Source organism: Podarcis muralis, chromosome 17 (assembly GCF_964188315.1).
Source record: "Podarcis muralis chromosome 17, rPodMur119.hap1.1, whole genome shotgun sequence".
In the NCBI taxonomy this organism is placed as follows: Eukaryota; Metazoa; Chordata; class Lepidosauria; order Squamata; family Lacertidae; genus Podarcis; species Podarcis muralis.
This window is the reverse complement of record NC_135671.1, coordinates 15,783,307-15,808,119: the sequence shown is the minus strand read 5'-3', so window position 1 is coordinate 15,808,119 and position 24,813 is coordinate 15,783,307. Positions and strand designations below refer to the sequence as shown.

Below are 24,813 nucleotides of genomic sequence, written 5' to 3'. Positions count from 1 at the left end.
AGCAATACTTGAAGGGTCATAGGATTTCCACCCCCAGGTTAAGCAATCCCTCTCTTGCCGATTCTTCCTTCTTAATTGCTCCTGCCCAAAGCGGCATTTCAAATTATTATTTTCTTAATTTATTTTAAGAATGCATTATTTGTTTGTTTGTTTATGACCTTTCATATAAATTTCAACTAAAAATAGGTTTTAAAACGCAAAAGACAACAATTAACGATGCTTTACTTGTACTTTTCTAAAACAGTATGACGAAAACTGTAAGGCTACAGTTCTATATACTTGGGTGTAATATATAGCTTCACCTCAAGAAATACTGAAACCAAAGCAAGTTTTAAAGTGAAAAAAGACAACAAGGTGAAAAATAAAAGCTTTTCTTCTTTTAATTCCCAAGTGAACAGTGTAGCTTTGGAAACATTTTGCCTTGAAGAGGCTTCCAGTGACAGCAGTGTGATCAAAAGCATGTAGCAGTATCTAAAGTACAGAAGAATGTTTTATTATAAAAAAAAAGCCTCAGACTTAGATGGCTCGGTGCTTTGTGACTGCAGCCTGATGCAACAGACCAGCTCAGCTAAAACATGAGATAGTATTTCCTTATTCATATATACTTTTTACTGGGGCATGTAAAAGCAATGCTTCCCTTTGTTTTGGATTGAGAATTTACCTCCTCACCCCCCAAAAAATGGCCTCAGAGGCTGAGGGTAAGTTACCACACTTGCTAAGGATTTCAAGTGAAGATGTGGGTATACAGAAGAACTTTTCCCCCAACACAGTTCAGAAATGAAAAGGAAATGAGGAATCAAAACAGAAAATATCCCTTGGCTTCCTAATGTGGAAACAGTAGCTGACATTCTGTGGGTGGACTTGCTTGTTCCAAGCACCCAAGACAGGGACTGCCATTTTAAAAACATGATTCTCTCTTCACAGGTTATTGGTGGATGCACACATTAGAGAAGAGAGACTGTCTGAAGCATGGGAGAAGACGACGATGCAATGTTCTTCCTGGCAATATCGACAGTGATTGATAAATGTCCAGTATCGTTGGAAAATGCTTTTCTGGGCAGTGAAGATGGAGATATGTGCTGTGTCGTGCTGCATTGTACAGATAAGAAACCATGAAAAGGAGTTGACGGGGGGAGGAAGAACAACAACAGTTAAAGTTTAAATACTCTGTGCACTGAGCTACAAAATCTACATAGAGAAGAATCTGATTCACAGTTGGCGACATCCCAGAATATACAGTATCTGGAATTTATCCAGCACATAATTACCCAACCCTGCAATGGGCCAGGGTTTGTTTAGCCAAGACTCCATGATAAAAAGGTACACATTGTCCTACAAAACTGGGTATAAATTATATTGCTGAATAGTGCCCTTGAGCAGAAGGCAAAGTTGCAAAGCTTTCCAATTTTCCCCTCCCCACAAGTGGCTCCCTAGCAGTCCCCTCACGTTCAACACATCAAGTCAATTTCCTGCGTTTCTAATAAAGGCACAATCCTATCTTAATCTGCTATCATCTTTATTGTTAAATGCCTTCTGCAGTAAAATAAATAAATAAATAAATACCCACTCCAGATAGTTATCATTCTAAACAAAAACTCAGTTGGGAGTTTTAAAATTACATTAGATTTATCATACACTCCGGAGTCAGGAGGGAACAGGTATCAGTGCTTTCCTGGTCAACTACCAATTACGAGCACAAAGGCACTATTGGGGGAAAACTTTGCTTTGGGATTTGAATCATGAGAATCTAATTAACTCCCCACCCCCAAAGCAAAACCCTCCTTGTTCGCTATTCCCTCTCTCTCCAAATATCTCTCGTGCAATTCTGAATGCCAAACATGCAGATTAAATTGACTAGATCTTCCCAGTTCCTAAGCAAAAATAAGCAGGCCATTTGCCTCTCGGGTGAGACATGAAACAGGAGAACAGAAATAAAGTGTCTACAAACACACCTCTTGGTTGAAAACGTATTTAAAATTACCAAACAGGCAGAGCTAAGTGGCAAAGGGGATCTTATACAGTGGTACCTCGGGTTAAGTACTTAATTCGTTCCGGAGGTCCGTACTTAACCTGAAACTGTTCTTAACCTGAAGCACCACTTTAGCTAATGGGGCCTCCTGCTGCTGCCGCGCCACCAGAGCACAATTTCTGTTCTCATCCTGGAGCAAAGTTCTTAACCTGAAGCACTATTTCTGGGTTAGTGGAGTCTGTAACCTGAAGCGTTTGTAACCCGAGGTACCACTGTATATTGAGTGGAGTTACCTGAAGAAAGAGGGCCTGTTCAGACGTAATGAGAAACTATGGATTATGTAAAAGAGCTTGAGCAAGAATCAGGATTGCACACTTCCTCCTTACCCTGCCTCCTTTTGAGCGGCCAGGAGGATGGTATCTGAAGCATCCACTTACTTTCGGGCTTATCCACACTAACTTTTCCCAGGCACAGTCCACACTTTGAAGCTCTGTGTCTGAGCATCCTTTTTTAGATCTGGAGCTTTCCCAAACTGATGGTTGCTCTGATTGAGCACTAAAGAACAGGTTTTCATGGAGAAAGCTCCACAGCAAAAAAATAAATACAATGCTGTCGGGCACATGGACCTGTGCCTGGTAAGAGCGGGGCAAAAGCTAAGTGTGAATAAGCCCTAAAGCAAACCACAGTTCTCCATTATGTCTGAAACCCAGGAACTGTGGTTTGTTTAAACTGTAGATTGTTAAAACAAAACAGGAGCAAATCATGGTTCCGGCTTGTTCTAAGAAAGCACAATTTAAACTTCTCTTCATATGGACAAAATAAGGGGAAATGATTTCTTTAAAAGCAGAAGCTTTTGATATCCTCCTTGTGGCCAAACAAGAAGAGAGAAAGAAGGAACGTATGAACCTGAGGATTATTCGCGTAACAGGAAATTGTGGTTCCACATTATGTCTGAACTGGTCCATATTTTTTTAGCCTTGAAATACGTTTTAAGCATGAAACAATTACTGTTTCTCTCCCTTGATCAAAACAACTGGCTCAGTAATAGAGACAGGGGTGGTCTGATAGTGTTGCCCACGTTGTCCTCTAGATGTGGTTGGACTCCAACTCCCATCAGTTCCAGCCAATGGTCAGGGATGAAGGGAGCTGCAAATCCAAAGGACCACAGCTTTGCCACATTTTGGTTGTCACTGAAAGGCTCCGCAGATTTTCCAGCGTGAGATTTTCAACACAGTTCTAAGGTGCATGTTCCATCAGTGCAAGCATTTCTCATTGTGCAGTGGGAGGTTCCTCCCTCTCCTTTTCCCCTGCCCTCCTAAATTTGTTCCACCAACCCTCTAGAGCAGATCTGGAGACAACGCAGGGCACATATGGGGAAGTCCTGTTGTGCAAACAGAAGTACTTCTGCTTGCGCAATTGTTTAACTGAATGCCACTCTGAGTCTTTTTGACCTGATGGTGCTAAGAGCCTTGTGAATAGTGTCAGTGACATCACTAGGAACCTCACTGCCTGTCCCATTTACCTAGTTCCCAAATTAGTTTTGCAAGATGAAGGTGAAAGGTATCAGTTTTGTGTGCATGTGCAGTGCTGCTTTTTTCTTTTAAAGGACACAGATTGCCCAAAACATAATTTGGGGTTAGGGGAGACAACTGAGGGCTGACACAATGTTGTGGAATGGGAGGCAACTTGCTGGAGGAGCATTCAGCTCCCTCATATGTATGTCTGTAACAAAAGTTTCAAAGTGGGTTCACATTGCAGGCAAAGGTCTCCTGTAACTGCCCTTCAGAATTCTACATCTGCCTCCCTCTTAGCTTCCAAGAAATTTACTGTGTTATCCATTCTTTTGTACACAGTTAAGTCTAGCAGACAAGAAGAAAGTTACCAAAGTGAATTCTTAGCACCACATACCATGCCACAGAGAGCAACAGTAACAGGATGGAGCAGAGAGCAGCAACTGACCCCAGTAAAACAATAGTCAGATGCTGTGGCGGGGATGATAAATCTGAAAGAAAAGTAAATTAAAATTCAAGTAGGCGCCCACCAAATGACGCAGTTCAGTCTTGTGATTCATTGTCAGAAGGGACTGAAGTTTACATACTGTAACAAAGCTCAAATGTTGGGTTTCCTGCTTTTTCTCTCTCCAGACATCAACCAGACAGTAGCCAGCACCCAACTGAAGAAATGACACAAACTACATGGAATTGTCTTTCTCAAAAGCAGTTGTACTTCTTACCCATGGCTTTCTTGCCTCACTCTTTCTTGACGGCAACGTGGTGATCCCCAAACTTCCCCATTTATCCTGGGGCTTATAGGAATCCCCAGGACGCTGAACAAGACAGAGGAATTCAAGCAAATGTAGATCTTGTTAACTGCATGCAATGGTGACCAGCTGACTGCTAAGGTCCAGAGACCGTTCCTGGGACTTCCCAGGGTGCAGGGGAATGCCAGCCTGCAATACCCCCCAGCAGAGAGAGTGAGTGGACTTCCTTTCTCTACATTTTGAGAGTTTTGTCACATTCACCCATCTGCTCTAGACCTTCACCTCTTTAGTTCTGAAGTATGATAGTGTGACGTATTGTTATAGGTTTAAGAGGGGGAACCCCCAGGAACCCTGGAAATTAATAAATGCCAGGGTTTGGATTAATTGGAATAGGGGTTAAAATACAGAACAGTGCCAGATAGGGAATTCAGTGAATTCCTGGGCTGGCTTATGCAAACCAGCCTGGATGATGGAGTGAAGGTCAAACCTATTAACATGACAAAAGGTGTTGATGGGCCATTGGGGAGTGAGCTGTTACCAAGGTTTGAGGGAAAAGAAAAAAGGTTTCTGGGAAGAAAGAGGAAGAAGAGCTGTGATCCATCTTGGACAGGCAGGCTGAAGGTTGCCTGCACTGTGGTTGGCCATGCTGTAAGAACTGGACTCCCTCCATGCAGACTGATGGTGTAAATAGGTGAATAAAGCATATTTATGAAAGCCACGACTGTCTCTACTGCGTCTTCAATTCTGCAAAGGAGCACAGACACTGTGTGGGTGCCTGGGACCCCATGGGCTCTTGCCACCAATCGGCAGAGGGAGAGGGAAGGCATCTGACTTTTGTAACAATATAAATTCGTTAAACAACGGCCACGTAAATTGCTATTTTCATAACAGGAGCAACTGGAAGTTAGTTGTTGGTTCCTCAGTCCACAGAAAGCTTACCTTTAATTTGAGCCCAGACTACACAGGATTGCTTTTTCACCTGAGGGGGGGAAATAACACAACCTGCATCATTGCTTTCCTAAGGTACAAAGGCTGAAAGCTCACACAGATATAATTATTTATTTTGGTATTTATATATCACCAAATTGCCAGGTCTTCTGGACACTTTGGGGGAGGGAACCCTCACCAATAAACTGCAAATACAAACAAAATCAATACATGCAATTAAATATCAAAACAAAAAGAACATAGCATAAAACCATTGCAAAATCAATAAAACCCAGCAAGGGAATTAAAATGCACTGAACCAAAGGTATCAAAAAGGCTGTAGAATAAAAAAGATATTTGCCAAAAAACTTCCTAAATATGCACTAAATATGACTGGATGTTCCTCCATACAGAAAAATAAAGTTCCTGAACACAGAAAGCTGGCATGTCAAGGAGAAGTGTTCTAGCCTTGCTTCATAACCTATCAGGGAATTTTATTTATTTATTGTATGGAGGAAAATTCTGTCACGTGAGCTGCACCTGCAGTCCGAATTAATACAGTTCAAGAACAAGATGGGAATTAGGGTTTCAGGTTTGCCACCCTTGCATGACTGTGACGTCCATCTCTGGCTGCAACCCAGCACACCATCAATGACTGCTTGCTAGCTACATTGACATCAATGGGCTAGACTACAGCCTACTTTCAGAGGTTTGAGTATGATGTATTGTATCCATTAATGGCATTTATCAGTAGGCATAATGCCTAAGGTCCATTAGCTGCGACCTAGGGTTTGGACGCGGGTGGCACTGTGGGTTAAACCACAGAGCCTAGGACTTGCCGATCAGAAGGTCGGCGGTTCGAATCCCCGCGATGGGGTAAGCTCCTGTTGCTCGGTCCCTGCTCTTGCCAACCTAGCAGTTCAAAAGCACGTCAAAGTGCAAGTAGATAAATAGGTACTGCTCCAGCGGGAAGGTAAACAGTGTTTCCGTGCACTGCTCTGGTTCGCCAGAAGCGGCTTAGTCATGCTGGCCACATGACCCGGATGCTGTATGCCGGCTCCCTCAGCCAATAAAGTGAGATGAGCGCAGCAACCCCAGAGTCAGCCACAACTGGACCTAATGGTCAGGGGTCCCTTTACCTAGGGTTTGGACATACTTTGTGGGGTTTTCTTTTATTCCTTTTCCCTATGCTGAAGCATAAATGACCTTTGGAACACCCTTAGGCTTGAAATGAAGTTTGCCATGCATCATTGGAAATGGGGCTGCTCAGAAACCACATCCAAAAGCTCTTTTGGACTTCTGGAACTAGTTACATTGTTCTGTGAATCCAGAGCCATGGCAAGTATCCACTGCGTACTATTATTTCAGCCTAGGTTTTGAGATCTGTGGGGAGGTTCAGTGGGCTGTTCTTGGCAGTGGAACTCCCATCTCCACAGCTGCATGACTGTGGCGCTTCAATCACCAGCAACTTGAGATATCTTTATTCATCTGGGTTCATAATGGACCTAGTTAGGCTGCACTAATCCACAGAAGTTTTATACTGAAGCTATTGTCCTATTGGACCATAAAGAAGGCTGATCGCCGAAGAATTGATGCTTTTGAATTATGGGGCTGGAGGAGACTGCAAGAAGCTCAAACCTATCCATTCTGAAGGAAATCAGCCCTGAGTGCTCACTGGAAGGACAGATCGTGAAGCTGAGGCTCCAATACTTTGGCCACCTCATGAAAAGAGAAGACTCCCTGGAAAAGACCCTGATGTTGGGAAAGATTGAGGGCACAAGGAGAAGGGGACGACAGAGGACAAGATGGTTGGATAGTGTTCTCGAAGCTACTAACATGAGTTTAACCAAACTGCGGGAGGCAGTGGAAGACAGGAGTGCCTGACATGCTCTGGTCCATGGGGTCACAAAGAGTCGGACAAGACTAAACAACTAAACAACAACAACAACATGTTTTAGATGCAATCCTTTGTGTGTTTACTCATTTAGTTCAATGGGAAAGGATAGCAGTCACAGAAGGGATTACTAGTGCTTAGCTAATATATTTTCTTTAAAAGAAGTCAGTGGTGAAAAGCAAAAGGGTATTAGGATAAATGAAGCTTCTACGAGAAACAAAAATTACAATTGAGCACTGGCTAATAATGTTTGGAAGGGGAGTGATTGAAGCTTATGACAATGCATAAATGAGCAAAGCAAGTTTCTAATTGCCAAGAGCGCTGGTGTTTGCCAACATTTTTGTTCTGCTTAATAGCACTCACTGTTCTGCTGTTTCATTTAGACCAGTGCCAGATTTATGTACAGTATAAGCTAAACAAGATATAGCTTAGGGCCCCACTCTCTTGGCCCCACCCCCCAAAATATACTTCTTCTTAATTGTATTTCACTATTAATAAACTTCTTCTTAATTGTATTTCAGTTCAACAATTACTTTGAAAAATACATACTTTGTTATGTGCAAATAGTTTTAGATACCTATTATGTCCATAAATTACCATACAGTCATACCTCATGTTACGTTTGCTTCATGTTACGTTTTTTCAGGTTGCGTCCCGTGGCAACCCAGAAGTACCGGAAAGGGTTACTTCTGGGTTTCACCAATCGTGCATGCGCAGAAGCGCTAAATCGCACTTCGTGCATGCGCACAAACACCAAATCGCATCTCGCAGATACAGCGCTTCAGGTTGCGGGCTTTTCATGTTGCAAAAGGGCCTCCAGAGCGGATCCCGTTCGCAACCAGAGGTACCACTGTATAGCATATATTCAACACAAAAAACCAGCGACAATTTGTTGTTGACAAAGGACAGCTGGACATATAAAGGGTCCCATTACCTTCAGTAGCTTAGGGCCTCATCAAACCTAAATCTGGCCCTGATTTAGACTATTTGTGTAAAAATTCACTGCTGTTGGAAGCAGTGAAGACTGGTCCATAAGGATGAATGGGGCCCTGTCCCACCAACCTCAGTCTCTCTTCTAACTCCTACCTGTAATTACTTCCTACCTGGTCGGAAGGAAAAACCCAAATGTATCATTGATGTGATTTGAAGAAAACATTTTATCGCAGAAAATGGCCTGCAAAACAAATGGCTTAGCCTGGAGGAATTATACTTTGGGCTGACTAAAGAAAAAACCCTGTCCTGATACAAAGCTTCAATTTCCTGTCCACAGTCGGAAGTGAACACAAAGCTCTCAAGAAAACAGCATCTTGGAATGAAACAATTTGGAAGAATACGCCACACAATAACCAACTATTGTTCACTAAATATGCACAACTTTAATTCCACTGTTAATAAGATTTGGTACATGTGGCTCACGGGATCATTTTGCTTTAAGTTTCTATTTTTAATCCTATTTCAACATATAAAAGGATATGTCTATTCATGTGACGAGGATTTCTGAAAGCACTACTTAAGCTTTCTTCATTTGAAAAGGGTGAGTGACTTGAGAAGAATTTGGAAAACCAGACATTTCAAAAAATGAAAGTTCTCTTTTCACACAGGGGATATACTGCACTTGGATACCTTTTTTAAAAAAATTGATAGATTAGTTTTATGGTACTGAAGCAGCTAGGCCCTGTTACATCAAAACACTGGGGGGGGGGTTTCTGTTGGAAATCTTGAACTTGTTTTGGACAACTAGGGTATAGAAGTTATAATGTTAAATTTTAAAAAACCCCTGTAATGTTATTTAATACAATGTTTAATATCATGTTATAAAAGACCAACTTTTCCATATAAAACCCATCAGTTTGGGATTAGGATGCCTGAAGGTTTGCTTATCTCTACATGTACACAAAGGGCAATTCCACAGTTATAGCCCAGCTGCAAAGTGCTCTCTACATGGATCCTTGCGGGTGTTATTTTGGCACGAGGTAATTATCATCATTATTATTATTTTCCCAAGTTCCTTAACCTTCTGAACAAAGTCTTTTATGCCTCCTGGTGTCTGTTTTTCAGTTCCCCTAACTGCATTTACAATGTACAGTCGCACCTTGGATCTCGAACACCTTGGCTCCTGAACAAATTGGCCCCCAAATGATCGAAACCTGGAAGTGAGTGTTCCAGTTTCCGAACGATTTTTAGAAGCTGAAACACCCAGTGCAGCTTCTGCAGCTTCCGATTGGCTGTGCCAATTGGCTGTGCCAATCGGAAGCCACACCTTGGTTTCCAAATGGTTCCAGGAGTCGAACGGACTCCCGGGACGCATTCTGTTTCAGAACCAAGGTGTGACTGTCGTCTTTTAGGCTGCATCTGAAAGCAGATGCTCCACCACTGATCTACAGCTTTTCAGTTCAATGGGAGTTGGGGCCAGCCCAAGACATTTTGTCACCTGAGACGGACCCCCAAATGCTGCCCCCCTCCCTGGCAAGGAAGAAGGTGTGAGGAAAGATCTACACCAGGAACAAGGGAGGGGAGATAGATTGACATCAGAACCTGCTGCCCCGGTGGATCCTGCTGTCTGAGGCAGTCGCCTCACCTGGCCTCATGGGTGGGACTGACTTCTGTAGCTCAGTAGCAGAGCATCTCCTTTGCATGCAGAGGGTCTCAGGTTAAATCCCCAGCATCTCCAGGTAGGGATGAGAATGTACCCGGTCTATCCTGTAGACAATGAGGAGCTGGGGGGGGGACCAATGATTTGACTCCATCTAAGGCAGCTTCTGACATCCCCAACTCAATAAAACTTACTTCTGAAAACACTTGTATAGGATTGCAACCAGGGCTGGATTTAGGTGTGATGAGGCCCTAAGCTACTGAAGGTAATGGGGCCCTTTATATGTCCAGCTGTCCTTTGTTGTCAACAACAAATTGTCGCTGTTTTTTGTGTTGAATATATGCTATATGGTAATTTATGGACCTAACAGGTATCTAATGCCATTTGCACATTAACAAAATATGTATTTGCTCAAAGTAATTGTTGAACTGAAATACAATTAAGAAGAAGTATATTAATTTTGAAATACAATTAAGAAGAAGTATATTAATAGTGGTAGTGATATTTAGGGAGCAGGCTAGCAGGCGGGGCCCATTATTTACATCATAGGAGCCTACACAACACAAAACACTGTTGCTGTATGTAGGTTTTATTTTATTTGTTTTTTATCTTATATTTTGGAAATGTACATCCAGGTTGTTGTTTTTCTTTAATTTTTTTTGGGGGCCCCCAAGAGAGTGGGGCCCTAAGCTATAGTTCGTTTAGCTTATACGTAAATCCGGCATTGATTGCAAAGTTCATGTTTTTGTTTTAATTTAATTAACTTTTTGTAAGTCATCATGGGAATCTGTTGAAAGGTAGGGTATAAAATCAAATCAATAAATGCATCATTCTTATTCAGGAAGAATTTTGGCCTGCGTTCTTACCCCATTCCATTTACTGATTGTCCTCAGTATAACACAATAATCTTTTCCTTGTTTCAGGGGAGCATTGTAAAAATCCCCATAGTAAAGTCTGTCTCCGAGGGAAAAGACCAGCATGTTGTCAGCAACGACCTTGGCCGGGATTTCTGCTGCCACATAGCCTTCTGAGTCAGTGCCTTTGCTGAAATAGTCTAGCCTAGTCAAGGAGTAACAATCAAAGTTGCACTGTAGGCTCCAGGGAAAGACAATCACTTGGTATGAACTAGAAAGAGATGGAAGAGCATCAAGGAGTGTCAGAAGTGATTTATACACAATTGCCTTTTGATTTCTGCATTGATTTTCTTCAACGTGCTGCTTTGTTTAAAAGCTCTCAATCACAGGCCATCACTGAATGGCTTGTTGTACTGTATTTTATTTTATTTTTTTAAAAACCCTATAATCCTAAATTGTTATGCTTTCTTCAATAACGCTAGGCTAAACCACACTATTCAGAGCACTGGATTTACAAAAGAGCAAGTTAACTGGGGGCCTTTATTGCTTACTTTAACAATGCTGGGAAAATGGGAAAGAGGGGCATATACTGCAGGGATCTCAATAGAATGTAGTGTCTCTCTTTGCATTCCATGTAGAGAGATCCATTCCATCCATAGCTGTCAACTTTCAGATTTGAAAATAAGGGATCAGCAGCCTCGAAAATAAGGGATCAGCAGCCTCACCTGTCCTGGGGACAGTCTACGGGGTATCTAACAATCCGGGATAGCAGCGGGAAGCAGCGGGAAACGGTGCTGGAATAAGGGTATTTCCAGCCAAAAAAGGGAAGGTTGACAGCTATGTTTCCATCTATTGTTAAGCATCTCTCTCCACTGAACACAGAGGCAACCACCATTAGGGACAGGTGATGCTACAGCCAGTGCCTTAATCCACACGAGTATATGATAGCTTCTCATTTACAGGGAAGACAGTACTCTCTGGAACCATTTGGGTGAAGAAAGCTAAACCCATCCCCTCCCTTTGAAAAATAGGCTGGCCCCTATTCTAGCAGTCTTGGGTAACGCAACCATGAGGTTTCCCTGCTTCCATGGAGGCCACGTAAATCAAGCTTGCCTCTTCATCTTCAATGTCCAGCCCTAATGCAAATTAGGTATCCCTTATTATCTTTTCCCCATACAGTGGTACCTCTGGTTAAGAACTTAATTCGTTCTGGAGGTCCGTTCTTAACCTGAAACTGTTCTTAAGCTGAGGTACCACTTTAGCTAATGGGGCCTCCCGCTGCCACCACATGGTTTCTGTTCTCATCCTGAGGTAAAGTTCTTAACCCAAGGTACTACTTCTGGATTAGCGGAGTCTGTAACCTGAAGCGTTTGTAACCCGAGGTACCACTGTACTAATGAACCCACGGAATGAGTACTGTACTTACTTATGATGAAATGGAGATCAAAATCAATAGACTACAGCTATGGAACTGAGGGGGGTTGTCTAGATTAAATAAAGAAGAATGTAAGGGGTATAAATCTTGCATACATGGCACAAGATTCTGTGTTTTTGTTGATTATTGCATCTCTGGGTCAAAAAGCAGTTAGCTATATGTGATAGAAAGTAAATCCAGATATGGAGGAAATTAAATCCTTTGAATTGTAATGAAATGTGAAAGGGAAAAAATAATCTAAGCAAATCAAGTTTGAAGTGTAAGTATTATGTGTTTGGGGAGTATCTTAAATGTGTAGCAAAAATCCAGAGACCTTATTGGTCCATTTTTGTCTTCTGCCTTCCTCAGGCTGAATAATGGTGCAGAACCTTGTACTGATACGAAGTCTACTTCCGGAGATGGTGGATCTAAAAAACAAACCACATTTTGTTCTTATTACAATGGTATTATTCATGCGTTAAATTTGTATTTATTTATTTTTTTAAAAGATCATAACCTGGTCTTCTTCACAAAGAAAGCTGAGCAACTTGCAAAATCAAATGCACGGCAATATCAACAGCTATGATAAAAACCAAAAAAGTAACAGAACAAAAAACAGAACAAGGGTGTTCCTTATATTGGTGCCACAACCCTGGTCCTCACAGACCAACACTGCATTTCAGCTGGCTGGGAAATCCAGGGCAAAGCCTCTGATGTTCAGAGGAACAAGCAGGGCAAGTTAGCCCTTCAGGCATGTGTTACACGACCATTTATACTGTGCTGTACATACTTTTAAAAAAACTATTATTTGCCATCCATTTTAAAGATAATAAACTGAAGGCTTATGAGTGCCATCTTTAATTTTTATAAGTATATCTATTAAAATTATTGATTCTGCTCCCAATTAATTGGGCTACCTTTTTAGGTAAGTAAACATTGTTGCTTTTTTAAAAAAAAAGATGGGTCTGATGAATCAATTAAATGTTCCTGCCTAATATTTTATCCCCTTTCAACCTAGCAGTTCAAAAGCACACCAGTGCAAGTAGATAAATAGGTACCGCTGCGGAGGGAAGGTAAACAGCATTTCCGTGCACTCTGGTTTCTGTCACAGTGTCCCGTTGCACCAGAAGTGGTTTAGTCATGCTGGCCACATGACCCGGAAAGCTATCTACGGACAAACACCAGCTCCCTCGGTCTGAAAGCGAGATGAGCGCCCCAACCCCAAAGTCACCTTTGACTGGACTTAACCATCCTGGGGTCCTTTACCTTTAACTTTTACCTTTTACCCCTTTCTAAATCTCTGTAATTCATTCAATTCTGGAATTATTAATGTTGCTTTTTCTACAAACAACTAAAAAGATATTCTTTTCTATATTTTAAGCTTTGTCCATTAATTAAATCAGCCCACCCTGTTTGCAATGGTAAACATACAACTAGTGCTCTGTGCGAAGGGAAAAGATATGCAATGGTGAAAGTTGCAGGTGGGGGGAAAGCTGTTGAAGAAAGGATTCCACACGTCCTCAACATCCACAAACTCCACTCTGTCTCCCTGCAAAACTGCCACATCTCAAAGCTGTGTCTGTTTACAAAAACTTGTATCAGGGCTTTGTTTAGCATGCCCATCAATCCCTTTCTCATAACCCAAAGAGCAGGTATTTGAATTGAGAGCACCAATAATTTGAAAGACTGGGGTACCGGCAGACAGAATAAGGAAGCTTCCTGCTCGTGGACTGCAAAAGGAAACGAGCACAGGCTGTGCATCCTTGCAATGTGGGCTCGTCCACATTTCCGCTTGACTAGTGCCTAGAAAGCACAAATCTGACCCATTTCCTGCCTCTCTTGTGCTCTCTAGGCAGAAGTCCGAGTGGTTCTGCCTTGCCCCACTGCTTCCCGTCAGAAAACCCACTCTTTAGCACAAACGGCAATCGGCAGGAAACCCAGTTTCCATTTGTTCTGATTCAGCACTAAACCGCGGGTTTTCCCAGGGGAAAGCAGTGGGGCAAACAAAGACGTGGTTGAGCCCTAAGCTGAACTCAGTCCATTGGACATGGATGATAGTTCCAACACCAGCTCAGCACATCTCCTGTTTATGCTGCCTGGGAATGTAGGAACTATGGAGGGAGGGATGGGGACATCAGGCAGCTGGAAGAACACAATGAATGGCTGATGATGATGAATTTTGCTTGGTGAGTCACAAATTCTGAAGGCTTGGAATACAGGCAGATGAATAATTCAGCAGATGGTTATATCAAGTTGGTGGACAAGAACAGCAGCAGCTATTTTAAATATAGAACTATCCACAATATGTGGCAAATGCAGCACATGACTATCAATCGGAATAAAAAATTTAGATTGTGTTTTATGTTTTAAGCTCAGCTGCAGTGCACAGGCAGAAGAAAAGAAGGATGGGAGCAGTTAAGGTTATTAAGGGGGAGGGGACTTCTCTGTTTCATCCTAACAAAGGAAGGAACAGCTGAAGACGCTGAAACAATTTATCTGCCAAAGATAAACAGCTTCACCTAGTGGATGATTACAGAGTGTGGAGAAATGTAAAGAAATTGCAAAGACTGCCTTCTTCTGGTTAGCAGACAGAGTAACCACAAAGTGCATGAGAAATGGCAATGTCTCCTCCTCTTTCCACACAGCGCATGAGAAAGGAGGATGTTTTTTCAGGTTTATGCAACATAACAACGACCGAGACAGTATGGTGTTCCATACAGAGAAGCTATTCAATCAGTCAATAACTTCCCCAAGCCCACTCACATATCTACCCCATTCATATCTAAAGCAAGCATTGGTGCCAATTCCCTGGGGTCTTGGTTGCCCAAGCACCCATAAAAATTCCCCATGAAGGGGCCAGGTATCCACAAATTTCAGTGCCAGGGCCATGCACGCTGCATGCCACCCACGGCCCCGGGCAGCCACAGTCACAGGGCCTAGTTGGCACTCCTGAAAGCAAGGGGTGAGAGGCGTAAAAGGAGCACACAGGAGAGGAGACTTGAACCCTCTCCTTCCTGGGCCTCATCTCTCCTGCAGCTGGTGGCTACAACCATTTTTCTCTCTTCCTGGTTCTGATATCAGAAAAGAGCCCAGAATGCAAAAAGTGGCTGGAGCAACAAAATTAGGGGAGGTAAGGAATGGGGAGGGATCAGCAAGCTTCTTTTGCTGTTTGAGAATCCCCACCCACCCATTCACCCCCCTATTCATAAGTGAACAAGAATGGCACATGAAACAAAATGTTCCTGTCATCATCACTGCTAGTTCAGCAATCAGCAGGTTATTGGAAAAACATATACAGTCGTACCTTGGAAGTCGACCGCCTTGCAAATGGAACGTTTTGGCTCCCGAACGCCGCAAACCCAGAAGTGAGTGTTCCGGTTTGTGAATGTTCTTTGGAACCTGAACATCCAATGCGGGTTCCATGGGTTCCATTTGGCTGCAGGAGCTTCCTGCAGCCAACTGGAAGCTGCGCCTTGGTTTCTGAATGTTTTGGAAGTCGAACAGACTTCCGGAACAGATTCCATTTGACTTCCGAGGTACGACTGTATTTGAATCTAGGTGTAAAGGTAAAGGTACCCCTGACCGTTAGGTCCAGTCACGGTCAACTCTGGGGTTGCAGCGTTCATCTCGCTCTATAGGCCGAGGGAGCCAGCATTTGTCCGCAGACAGCTTCTGGGTCATGTGGCCAGCATGACTAAGCCGCTTCTGGTGAACCAGAGCAGCACATGGAAATGCCGCTGGAGTAGTACCTATTTATCTACTTGCACTTGACATGCTTTACCTTCCCGCTGGAGCGGTACCTATTTATCTACTTGCACTTGACATGCTTTCGAACTGCTAGGTGGGCAGGAGCTGGGACCAAACAATGGGAGCTCTCCCTGTCGCGGGGATTTGAACCGCCAACCTTCTGATCGGCAAGCCCTAGGTTCTGTGGTTTAGACCACAGCTCTACCCATGTACTCAAGTCCAAAGGTAGCTCTCGTTCCATCATGGCAAGAGCTGGTGCCTTTGCTGCAGTAAGACTCAATATAAGCACCAAACCTCATTCTTCATATTCTACAGCTTTCTAAGTCACTGTGGTGTTGGTAGGGTTAGTGGCATAGAAAATTATTTGATCCAGTAAGGGATCTTCCTTACCAAGAATGGAAAAGCGAAAGGTAGTAAATTCTATGGCTTTCTTCCAGATGGTATAAAAATCAACTGACGTGACTTCCTGCACTTTTAATTTTCCAACCTTGTCAAAATACTAGGAGAAAAATACAAAGCAAGGCCTTACCAGTGATGGGGGTTCTCATGTAGATGAGAGCACTCTGGTTGAGATCTGTTGTGGAGATGTTAACGGTGTAATTGGTGCCTGGCAGCAAGTCAAGGCACACTGCTGGAGTCTGAGAACTTGTGGTGAAGTTATAGGTCATGTTATCACGGAATTGTTTCTGATACCACCGTAGGCCCTGTATCTGAAGCTGCAAATGGAGTGTGCGACCCAAATGAGAATGAAACACTTTAAACATTTGGCACATATTATTAGCTAGTGAGGCCTCTTAAATTTAAGTGCACTAAGCAAACGTTTTGGTGGTTGTGGCAGGAAGCAGAATACACTACGTTTGCCTGGTCTGAATGTCCTCCGTCTATTGGGAGTGCCTGCTTCTAAGGCCAGGTTTACATGTGCAGCAGAATGATGCAGAATGGAAGTGCATAACCACTTTTGAATGCTGCCCCATTGTAAAGTGCTCTCTGAAAATGGAAAACTAGCACAACAGGACAGAAGTGTTTTAACCTTTAACCTAACCTGTTTCCTCCCCTTAATGGATCACTGCCTTGTCGTGGCAAAGGCGCTTGAATAACTTCAAGAAGCTATGAGCCATGCTGTGCAGGGCCACCCAAGACAAACAGGCCATAGCCAAGAGTTTAGACTACATGTGATCCACCTGGAGAAGGAACTGGCAAACCACTTCAGTATTTTGCCAAGAAAAGGAGGAGCTTTGAGAAGAAAGTGATAATTTCCAAGGCATACCCTGGTTCATGGGGTCACGGAGAGTCAAACACAACTAAGACGACTAAACAACAACCTGTTTCCTGCTGTACTAGCTTTGGTATTTGCAGAGAGTCTTTTATGTTGGGGCCTGTTAATAAAATGTGAATTCCTGCTTTTGGTCTGAAATGGTACAATCCATTCGACCACCTCTGGGCCACTTCTACCATCTCATTCCCACCTCCTTCTTTAGCTTGTGCAGACCAGGTTTCAGATAGCATCATCGGCTGAGTCACACCTGCAAGTTCATCCAGCCTGACCAGATTTCCAGGATTCACATTTTGAGTCCTGAGGGAAGGCCTGCTTTGTGTGAAGACAAACGTAGCATTCTATGAGCTGTCAGAGCAAGGTCTTAACTAGGGCTTCCCCCCCCCCAGCCGGAGCTCACCGGAGCTTAGCTCTTGACACCTCTTTCTCTAGAAAAACAGCACTGGTCTTAACCCACAATATAAAGGTTTGCATGTTTTGTTGACTGGCAATTTGCTTCTCAGATCAAGAAGTTCTGACAGCCCTCTCTCTTCCCCCAAAGCGTTCTGCATTAGGTAGGCTTTTTGGCTTTAAAAAGAGTAATAAGCACCATGGAACTCCAGGAAAGGGGCCTGAATTTTAATGAGGGGGCAGATAATCTCCACGGCTGCAGCGCTAACACACAAGGGACTATACAGAAATCTTATGTCCACATGATCTACCTCAGAATATGTTGCAAATAAGAATGTATGGCACGCAAGTCCCTCACAAAAATTCAGCAGTTTGCTTGCAAATCTACACACTACCTAATCAGTCACTACAACAGTTATATCTGGTATGTTTTTCAACTGTGAGGCATTATCAGAGTTCAAGGGAACACTGCAGCCAGGCAAAAATACTCAAGGAGGATGTGAAGGAAGGCTGCTGACAGATGTGGCCTGAGAAGAATTCCAGTTGTGAAACAGAGACCTAGGGGGCTGCATTTGGCCCCTAGGCCCCAGTTCTCCACCCTGGTAACAATGACATTGTTGACTTTCTTGAATAAGTAGAGATCCCTGTTGTCTCTGATCAAACCGTTTCTTTGAAACTCACCCAAAATCTGCAAAACTTGTATCAGGGGTGACAATGGGATGGACACTGCACTGCTGTCAACACTCTGAAACACGCATGTCAACATGAGATTTAGTCCCAGTACTTCCCACTGCAGTCAGAAATTGTACATCACTTACTACATAGTTTTCCTCAGATGATGATTCTCTTTGCCATTTAATGCAGGTGTCATTAAATATGGAGATGTTGCTGAATGCAGCTTTCTTTTCTGGGGAGGGAAAAGTGTGGCAGGGAAGAGAAACTCTTAATCAACTATGCTATGCTGGTATTTTATTAATAATAACAGGTAACACAACACAAAGAAGTTGCCTGCAATCAGAACTGCCTGTTTTGAGCAAATCCAATAAGAAAAATTCAGGCCCACTCACCTGTTTCTTGACTGCCATGACTATTTTTGGGTAGCCAGGTCACAATGCTACTGCAGAAGACACAGTTGGCATAATTCCTCATTTGCAACCCAACTCTCTTTTGGCCCCTTCCCTTACTCTTTCTTCCTTGTCCAAAGCACACAGTCTCTCTAGGCCCTATATATAGCTTTCCAATTTGGTTCTTTGGCTCGTTTTAATCCACTAATCCCAGTAGTGATGTATGGAAGTGAGAGCTGGACCATAAAGAAGGCTGATCGCCGAAGAATTGATGCTTTTGAATTATGGTGCTGGAGGAGACTCTTGAGAGTCCCATGGACTGCAAGAAGATCAAACCTCTCCATTCTTAAGGAAATCAGCCCTGAGTGCTCACTGGAAGGACAGATCCTGAAGCTGAGGCTCCAGTACTTTGGCCACCTCATGAGAAGAGAAGACTCCCTGGAGAAGACACTGATGCTGGGAAAGATGGAGGGCACAAGGAGAAGGGGGCGACAGAGGACGAGATGGTTGGATAGTGTTTTCGAGGTTACCAGCATGAGTTTGACCAAACTGCGGGAGGTAGTGGAGGACAGAGGTGCCTGGCGTGCTCTGGTCCATGGGGTCACGAAGAGTCGGACACGACTAAACGACTAAACAACAACAATCCACTAATCATTATCACAAGGGTTCACCAGCCCATTGCACTACAGAATCTTTAGCATACAGTTGCAATCGAAATTATTCAACTCCATAGCTGTCAACCTTCCCTTTTTTTTGTGGGAAATTCCCTTAATTCAGTGCTGTTTCCCGCTGCTATCCCGGATTGCTAGATATCCCATAGACTGTCTCCAGGACAGGTGAGGCTGCTAATCCCTTATTTTCAAATCCGAAAGTTGACAGCTATGCTGCTGATTTATTTTTGAGGCTGCTGATCCCTTATTTTCGAGGCTGCTGATCCCTTATTTTCAAATCTGAAAGTTGACAGCTATGTTCAACTCCCTCATTGCAAATCAGGTTTATTATAAAAAAATTACAGACTTTCAGGTGTTTGAAAGGAGCAAATCAATTGAAATAGCTCAACACAATGGATGCTTCAAGTGGTTTCCCCCAAATTCAGCTGAAATTGCAACTTATACTGGAATCTCCAGTCTTACTTTTATTCAATTCCTTCATGGCAAGCATCTTTAGTTCTTAGTAAAGCAGCCTTTTGCTGCTATGATCTGCTGCAAACGAGATGCATAGCCAGATCTTAGCCAATCTTAGCCCATTCCTCATGAGCAGTGGCCTCCAGTTCAGTATTATCAACCACCAGTTTAAGAACACTGTTTTGTGTCATCACCAGTACTGAAGATTTTCAGGTAAAATTTCCTAGTCTATTTAACTATCAGTATTGATGATTTGCCAAACTGCAGCACCTACCAGCTACTGGGTGCATTATTCGGACTTTTAAAGCCAAATTGGTGGATCCTGTAGTTACTTCCACACTGTAGTTTGCATCCTGACGTAGCTCCAAGCATATCTTTATAGCCTCCTTGGCTGTGGTATAGCTAATCTTTGATTCAGCCACAGTTTTCTTCGATTCATTCCCTAACATTCTCATTGTGAGCTGCATGGGAAACGAAAGGGAGGTCAGTTCTCAGAAACAAAACTTCAGGGCATAGCTATAATACAAACTTGGTTAACGATCCACTTTGTCTCCCCAGAGAACTTCGGAGATGTTCCTTTTGAAAAGGCCACACTTTTAACACATGGGTTTTTCCATGAGTCTTTGGGGAAGAAGTCAAGACAGATAAGCTGGTACAAATTTGTTTATTTGTTAAATTTCTATACTGCCCTTCATCCGAGGATCACAGACAGGGCCGGATTTAGGTTTGATGAGGCCCTAAGCTACTGAAGGTAATGGGGCCCTTTATATGTCCAGCTGTCCTTTGTCAAAAACAAATTGTTTTTTGTGTTGAATATATGCTATATGATAATTTATGGACCTAATAGGTATCTAAAGCCATTTGTACATAACAAAATATTTATTTTATCAAAGTAATTGTTGAACTGAAATACAATTAAGAAGTAGTATATTCATAGTGAAATACAATTAAGAAGACGTATATTAATAGTGAAATCATTATTAAGCTCTAACGTAAAATGATTTTTTACTCATAGCAAACTTAATAATGCAAACACAATGGCATTGGGCAATAACAGAAGTTCCTTTAGAAACACAATTTACAAAGACTCATAATCTTGCCTTTAGAAACTTGCTATAACATGAAATAATAATAGGTGTAAATATATGATGCAAACTACTAATAATTATAAATAGCTTTATTAATATGAAATTAAGTGTTATAACCTGTACAATGCAATTGCAGTTAATACAATGCATTTTTAGGTTTTATTTTATTTGTTTTTTATCTTATATTTTGGAAATGTACATCCAGGGTTTTTTTTCTTTAGTTTTTTTGGGGGGAGGACAAAGATTGGGGCCCCAAGATATAGCTTGTTTAGCTTATACGTAAATCCGACACTGATCACAGAGCCATTTGAAATATAAAAACAGAAAAATATACAACATAGTAACGAAAGCCCACAATAACACACCCACACTGTATTTAAAGGGCCATAAAGGTACCCCTGCCCGTACGGGCCAGTCTTGACAGACTCTAGGGTTGTGCGCTCATCTCACTCTATAGGCCGGGAGCCAGCGCTGTCCGCAGACACTTCCGGGTCATGTGGCCAGTGTGACAAGCTGCATCTGGTGAGCCAGTGCAGCACACGGAACGCCGTTTACCTTCCCGCTAGTAAGCGGTCCCTATTTATCTACTTGCACCCGGGGGTGCTTTCGAACTGCTAGGTTGGCAGGCGCTGGGACTGAGCAACGGGAGCGCACCCCGTCATGGGGATTCAAACTGCCGACCTTTCGATCGGCAAGCCCTAGGCGCTGAGGCTTTTACCCACAGCGCCACCCGCGTCCCCAAAAAGGGCCATAGATTATTTAAATAGCCAAAGGCCTGAGAGGAGAGGAGAGTAATGTTTTTGCCAGGCACCTAAGGATATGTAATGAAGGCGGCCAGGCGAGGCACCCTACGGACATCATTCCACAAATCCTATTTACCAGTAGATTTGTATATACTCTCAGAATAACTGTGAGATGGAAAGGAGACAGGCCAAGATAGTTAATCAGCATTAAAGACAGAGCTGACTTGGCCAGAACAGAAGCCCTTCTGGCCAATCAAGAAGCAGTTATATATTTATCAAGTTGTAAATGTTTCCAGGCAGCTCAGAAGTTTTTTGTTTCTGCTTTACTTCCTATGTTATGGCATCTAGAAGAAACGGTGAGCAATCAAATCACATCCTTTTAAAAAAAACATTTGCCGATGTTATTTAGCAATATTTTAATAAAATGTTTATACATCCTCCCATACTTACAGAAACCTGCCTGTCCCCCACTAGAAAGCTAAGAACCTCTTATCTTTCTGGTACAAAAAAGATTTAAAATATCTCACGCACTTGGTAAGTCTCGTTGACAGCTGTATTTCCATTAAGCCTCCTCCACGTCAAACAAGAGTTATTTAGTGCAATACCGACAAAGTCTTTAACTTCTGCAAAAATAACAAACGAAAACATTTCCCATTGTTGAATGGCATGTAAAAGCCAGTTTCTTCTTGTCGCTGTTTCAATTGCAGGATCTAGTAGTGGTCAACTGCAATCTAAATCCAGCTTTTTCATCATGCAAACTTTGCAACTTGACAGGGAAAGGGCAGCCATCCTTTGCCATCACCACTTACCTTGTTCCATCAACAATACAGGGAACTGCCATATCATTGCTCTAGAATGAGACCTGTTACGGCTTCTGCTAACGCTTCATATTCTCTAAGTTTACATCTTGTCTATTTGCTGAACCCGGTTTTGATCAATCATTACTATATTTGTCACATGCATGTTGTTAACAAAGAAATCCACTGGATGCCACTGTTGTTCTGTTAAACACAGAGCTCCAAAAACTTCAAGAATCCTCTCTGAAAGTTCTACAGTATTGGGAGAGGGTCATGAGAAGAGAAGACTCCCTGGAAAAGACCCTGATGTTGGGAAAGATTGAGGGCACAAGGAGAAGGGGACGACAGAGGACGAGATGGTTGGACAGTGTTCTCGAAGCTACCAGCATGAGTTTGACCAAACTGCGGGAGGCAGTGGAAGACAGGAGATCCTGGCATGCTCTGGTCTATGGGGTCATGAAGAGCGGGACATGACTAAACGACTAAACAACAACAAAGTTCCGTTAAACATCAAAATTTGAGAAGGTAAAGTGGCATAGAATCAACATGGGATTTCGTGAATCAAGGAGGGGCGATTGTTCTCTTGATCTTTCCTCCACGTAAACATATGAAAGCAGCAGTAGGGCGCGATAGAATGCCAAACACACCCACGGAAGTCCATCTTACACAAGAAAAATCCTTTTGAAACTCCCAAATCTTCATCAGTGAACCAGTTTGATACCCAATTTCAGTAGTTCCTTCAGCTATCTAGATTGGACCTTTGTCACATGCAAGTAGGTTATGAAACCAGATATTGGTGAACCTGCAGTCCTCTGGAAATTATTGAACTGCAACTCCCCTGATCCCTAAGCACTGATCATGTTGGCTGAGGGTGATGGAGGCTGGAATTCAGCAACATCAGAGGAGCAACGGGTACCTTATTCCTGCATTAAATTTATGGCCCTTGTTCCCCTTAACTGGATCATCTTTCCCTTCCACCATCAATTCTCCCGTCGCCTGTTGCAATCACAATTAGGCCATTCAATACCATCCCCAAGATCTGCACCAACAACAGAATGGATGAAAGTTAGGAACACAGGAAGATGGTTAAACCAAGTTAGACTGCTAGTCCATATAGCTCTGTATTGCCTACATGGACTGGCCGCAGTTCTCCAAGGTTTCAGATAATGGTCTTTCCCAGCCTTACCTGAAGAAATGAATTTAGCCTGAGCTTTGTCACTTAGCTATAGCCCTGGCCCCTGCAGAGAGGGTAAAGTAAAGGTAAAGGGACCCCTGACCATTAGGTCCAGTCACGGCCGACTCTGGGATTGCAGTGCTCATCTCGCTTTATTGACCGAGGGAGTCAGTGTACAGCTTCCGGGTCATGTGGCCAGCATGACTAAGCCGCTTCTGGCGAACCAGAGCAGCGCACGGAAACGCCATTTACCTTCCCGCCAGAGCGGTACCTATTTATCTACTTGCACTTTGACGTGCTTTCGAACTGCTAGGTTGGCAGGAGCAGGGACCGAGCAACGGGAGCTCACCCCATCACGGGGATTTGAACCACCAACCTTCTGATCGGCAAGTCCTAGGCTCTGTGGTTTAACCCACAGCACCACCCACAGAGAGGGTAACACTATGGAAAAGAGGAAGAAGAATTCCAGAACAATTGCAACGTGTGCACTCACAAATAAGGTCCATTACCCTTCCAACAGTCAATAACTCACCAGTCAATAACTCATATTCTAACTCTCACCTGGAGCACTTTAACCCTTTCTCCTCAGCCAGGGAGATTCCAACAAACAACCCCCTCTGGTTCTTAACCCGTAGACGCCTGCCAAAAGGATAGTGCCCTCACCAATAATAACTCCAGCGTCCCTTAGTTAGAACTTGCCCACAACGTCTGTGCTAGGATTATCATCATGCACTTACTTTCACATCTTAGATCCAAGATTTCCCATGATCCATTTTTGGTACAGAATGAATGTTTTTTCATGCTCGTGTTGTAGAAACCCTTGACACATCTGTATTCCACAAGGCTTCCCGGCTTTGATATCCCATTCCATATCATGTTGGAGTGATGTATGGCAGGAGGTTTGCCACATTTTATTTCTAAATGGGATCAGAAGCTGTTTTAATTCAGAAATGCAACTGCAGTCGTCTAGACTTTTTGTCATCCCAGTCTAAACCATTGAGCTTCTTGGGCTTGCCAATCGGAAGGTCGGCGGTTCGAATCCTCGTGATGGTGTGAGCTGCCGTTGCTCGGTCCCTGCTCCTGCCAACCTAGCAGTTCGAAAGCACACAGTGCAAGTAGATAAATAGGTACCGCTGTGGCAGGAAGGTAAACTGTGTTTCTGTGCGCTCTGGTTTCCATCACGGTGTTCTGTTGCGCCAGAAGCAGTCTAGTCATGCTGGCCACATCACCCAGAAAGCTGTCTGTGGACAAACGCCGGCTCCCTCGGCCTGAAAGCGAAATGAGTGCCACAACCCCAGAGTCGTCCGCGACTGGACCTAATGGGGTCCCCTTACCTTTTTAATCTACCATATTGGCCCAAATATAAGCACTGCATGCTTTCAAACTGCTAGGTTGGCAGGAGCTGGGACAAAGCAACAGGAGCTCACCCCATCGCGGGGATCCGAACCGCCGACCTTCTGATCGGCGAGCCCAAGAAGCTCAGTGGTTTAACCCACAGTGCC

At 43.2% G+C, this 24,813-nt stretch overlaps 1 protein-coding gene across 2 annotated transcripts in view; it reads right to left on the bottom strand.

The window, feature by feature from the left end:
• Window positions 1-357: 357 nt before the first annotated feature.
• The window catches only part of SUSD1 (sushi domain containing 1), a 41,539-nt gene continuing 17,083 nt past the window's right edge, over window positions 358-24,813 (bottom strand). Inside the window, exons 7-16 of one of the 2 annotated variants that reach the window (XM_028712374.2) lie at window positions 24,049-24,228; window positions 21,872-21,963; window positions 19,784-19,970; window positions 18,140-18,228; window positions 16,188-16,374; window positions 12,246-12,339; window positions 10,510-10,768; window positions 5,169-5,208; window positions 3,878-3,971; window positions 358-1,089 (exon numbers count right to left, since the gene is read on the bottom strand). In XM_028712374.2, the coding sequence (XP_028568207.2) occupies window positions 945-1,089; window positions 3,878-3,971; window positions 5,169-5,208; window positions 10,510-10,768; window positions 12,246-12,339; window positions 16,188-16,374; window positions 18,140-18,228; window positions 19,784-19,970; window positions 21,872-21,963; window positions 24,049-24,228 (1,367 nt within the window). In that variant the 3' untranslated portion in view covers window positions 358-944. The remainder of the gene's footprint in view (window positions 1,090-3,877; window positions 3,972-5,168; window positions 5,209-10,509; window positions 10,769-12,245; window positions 12,340-16,187; window positions 16,375-18,139; window positions 18,229-19,783; window positions 19,971-21,871; window positions 21,964-24,048; window positions 24,229-24,813) is intronic. The other variant, XM_028712376.2, reaches the window with a different exon arrangement.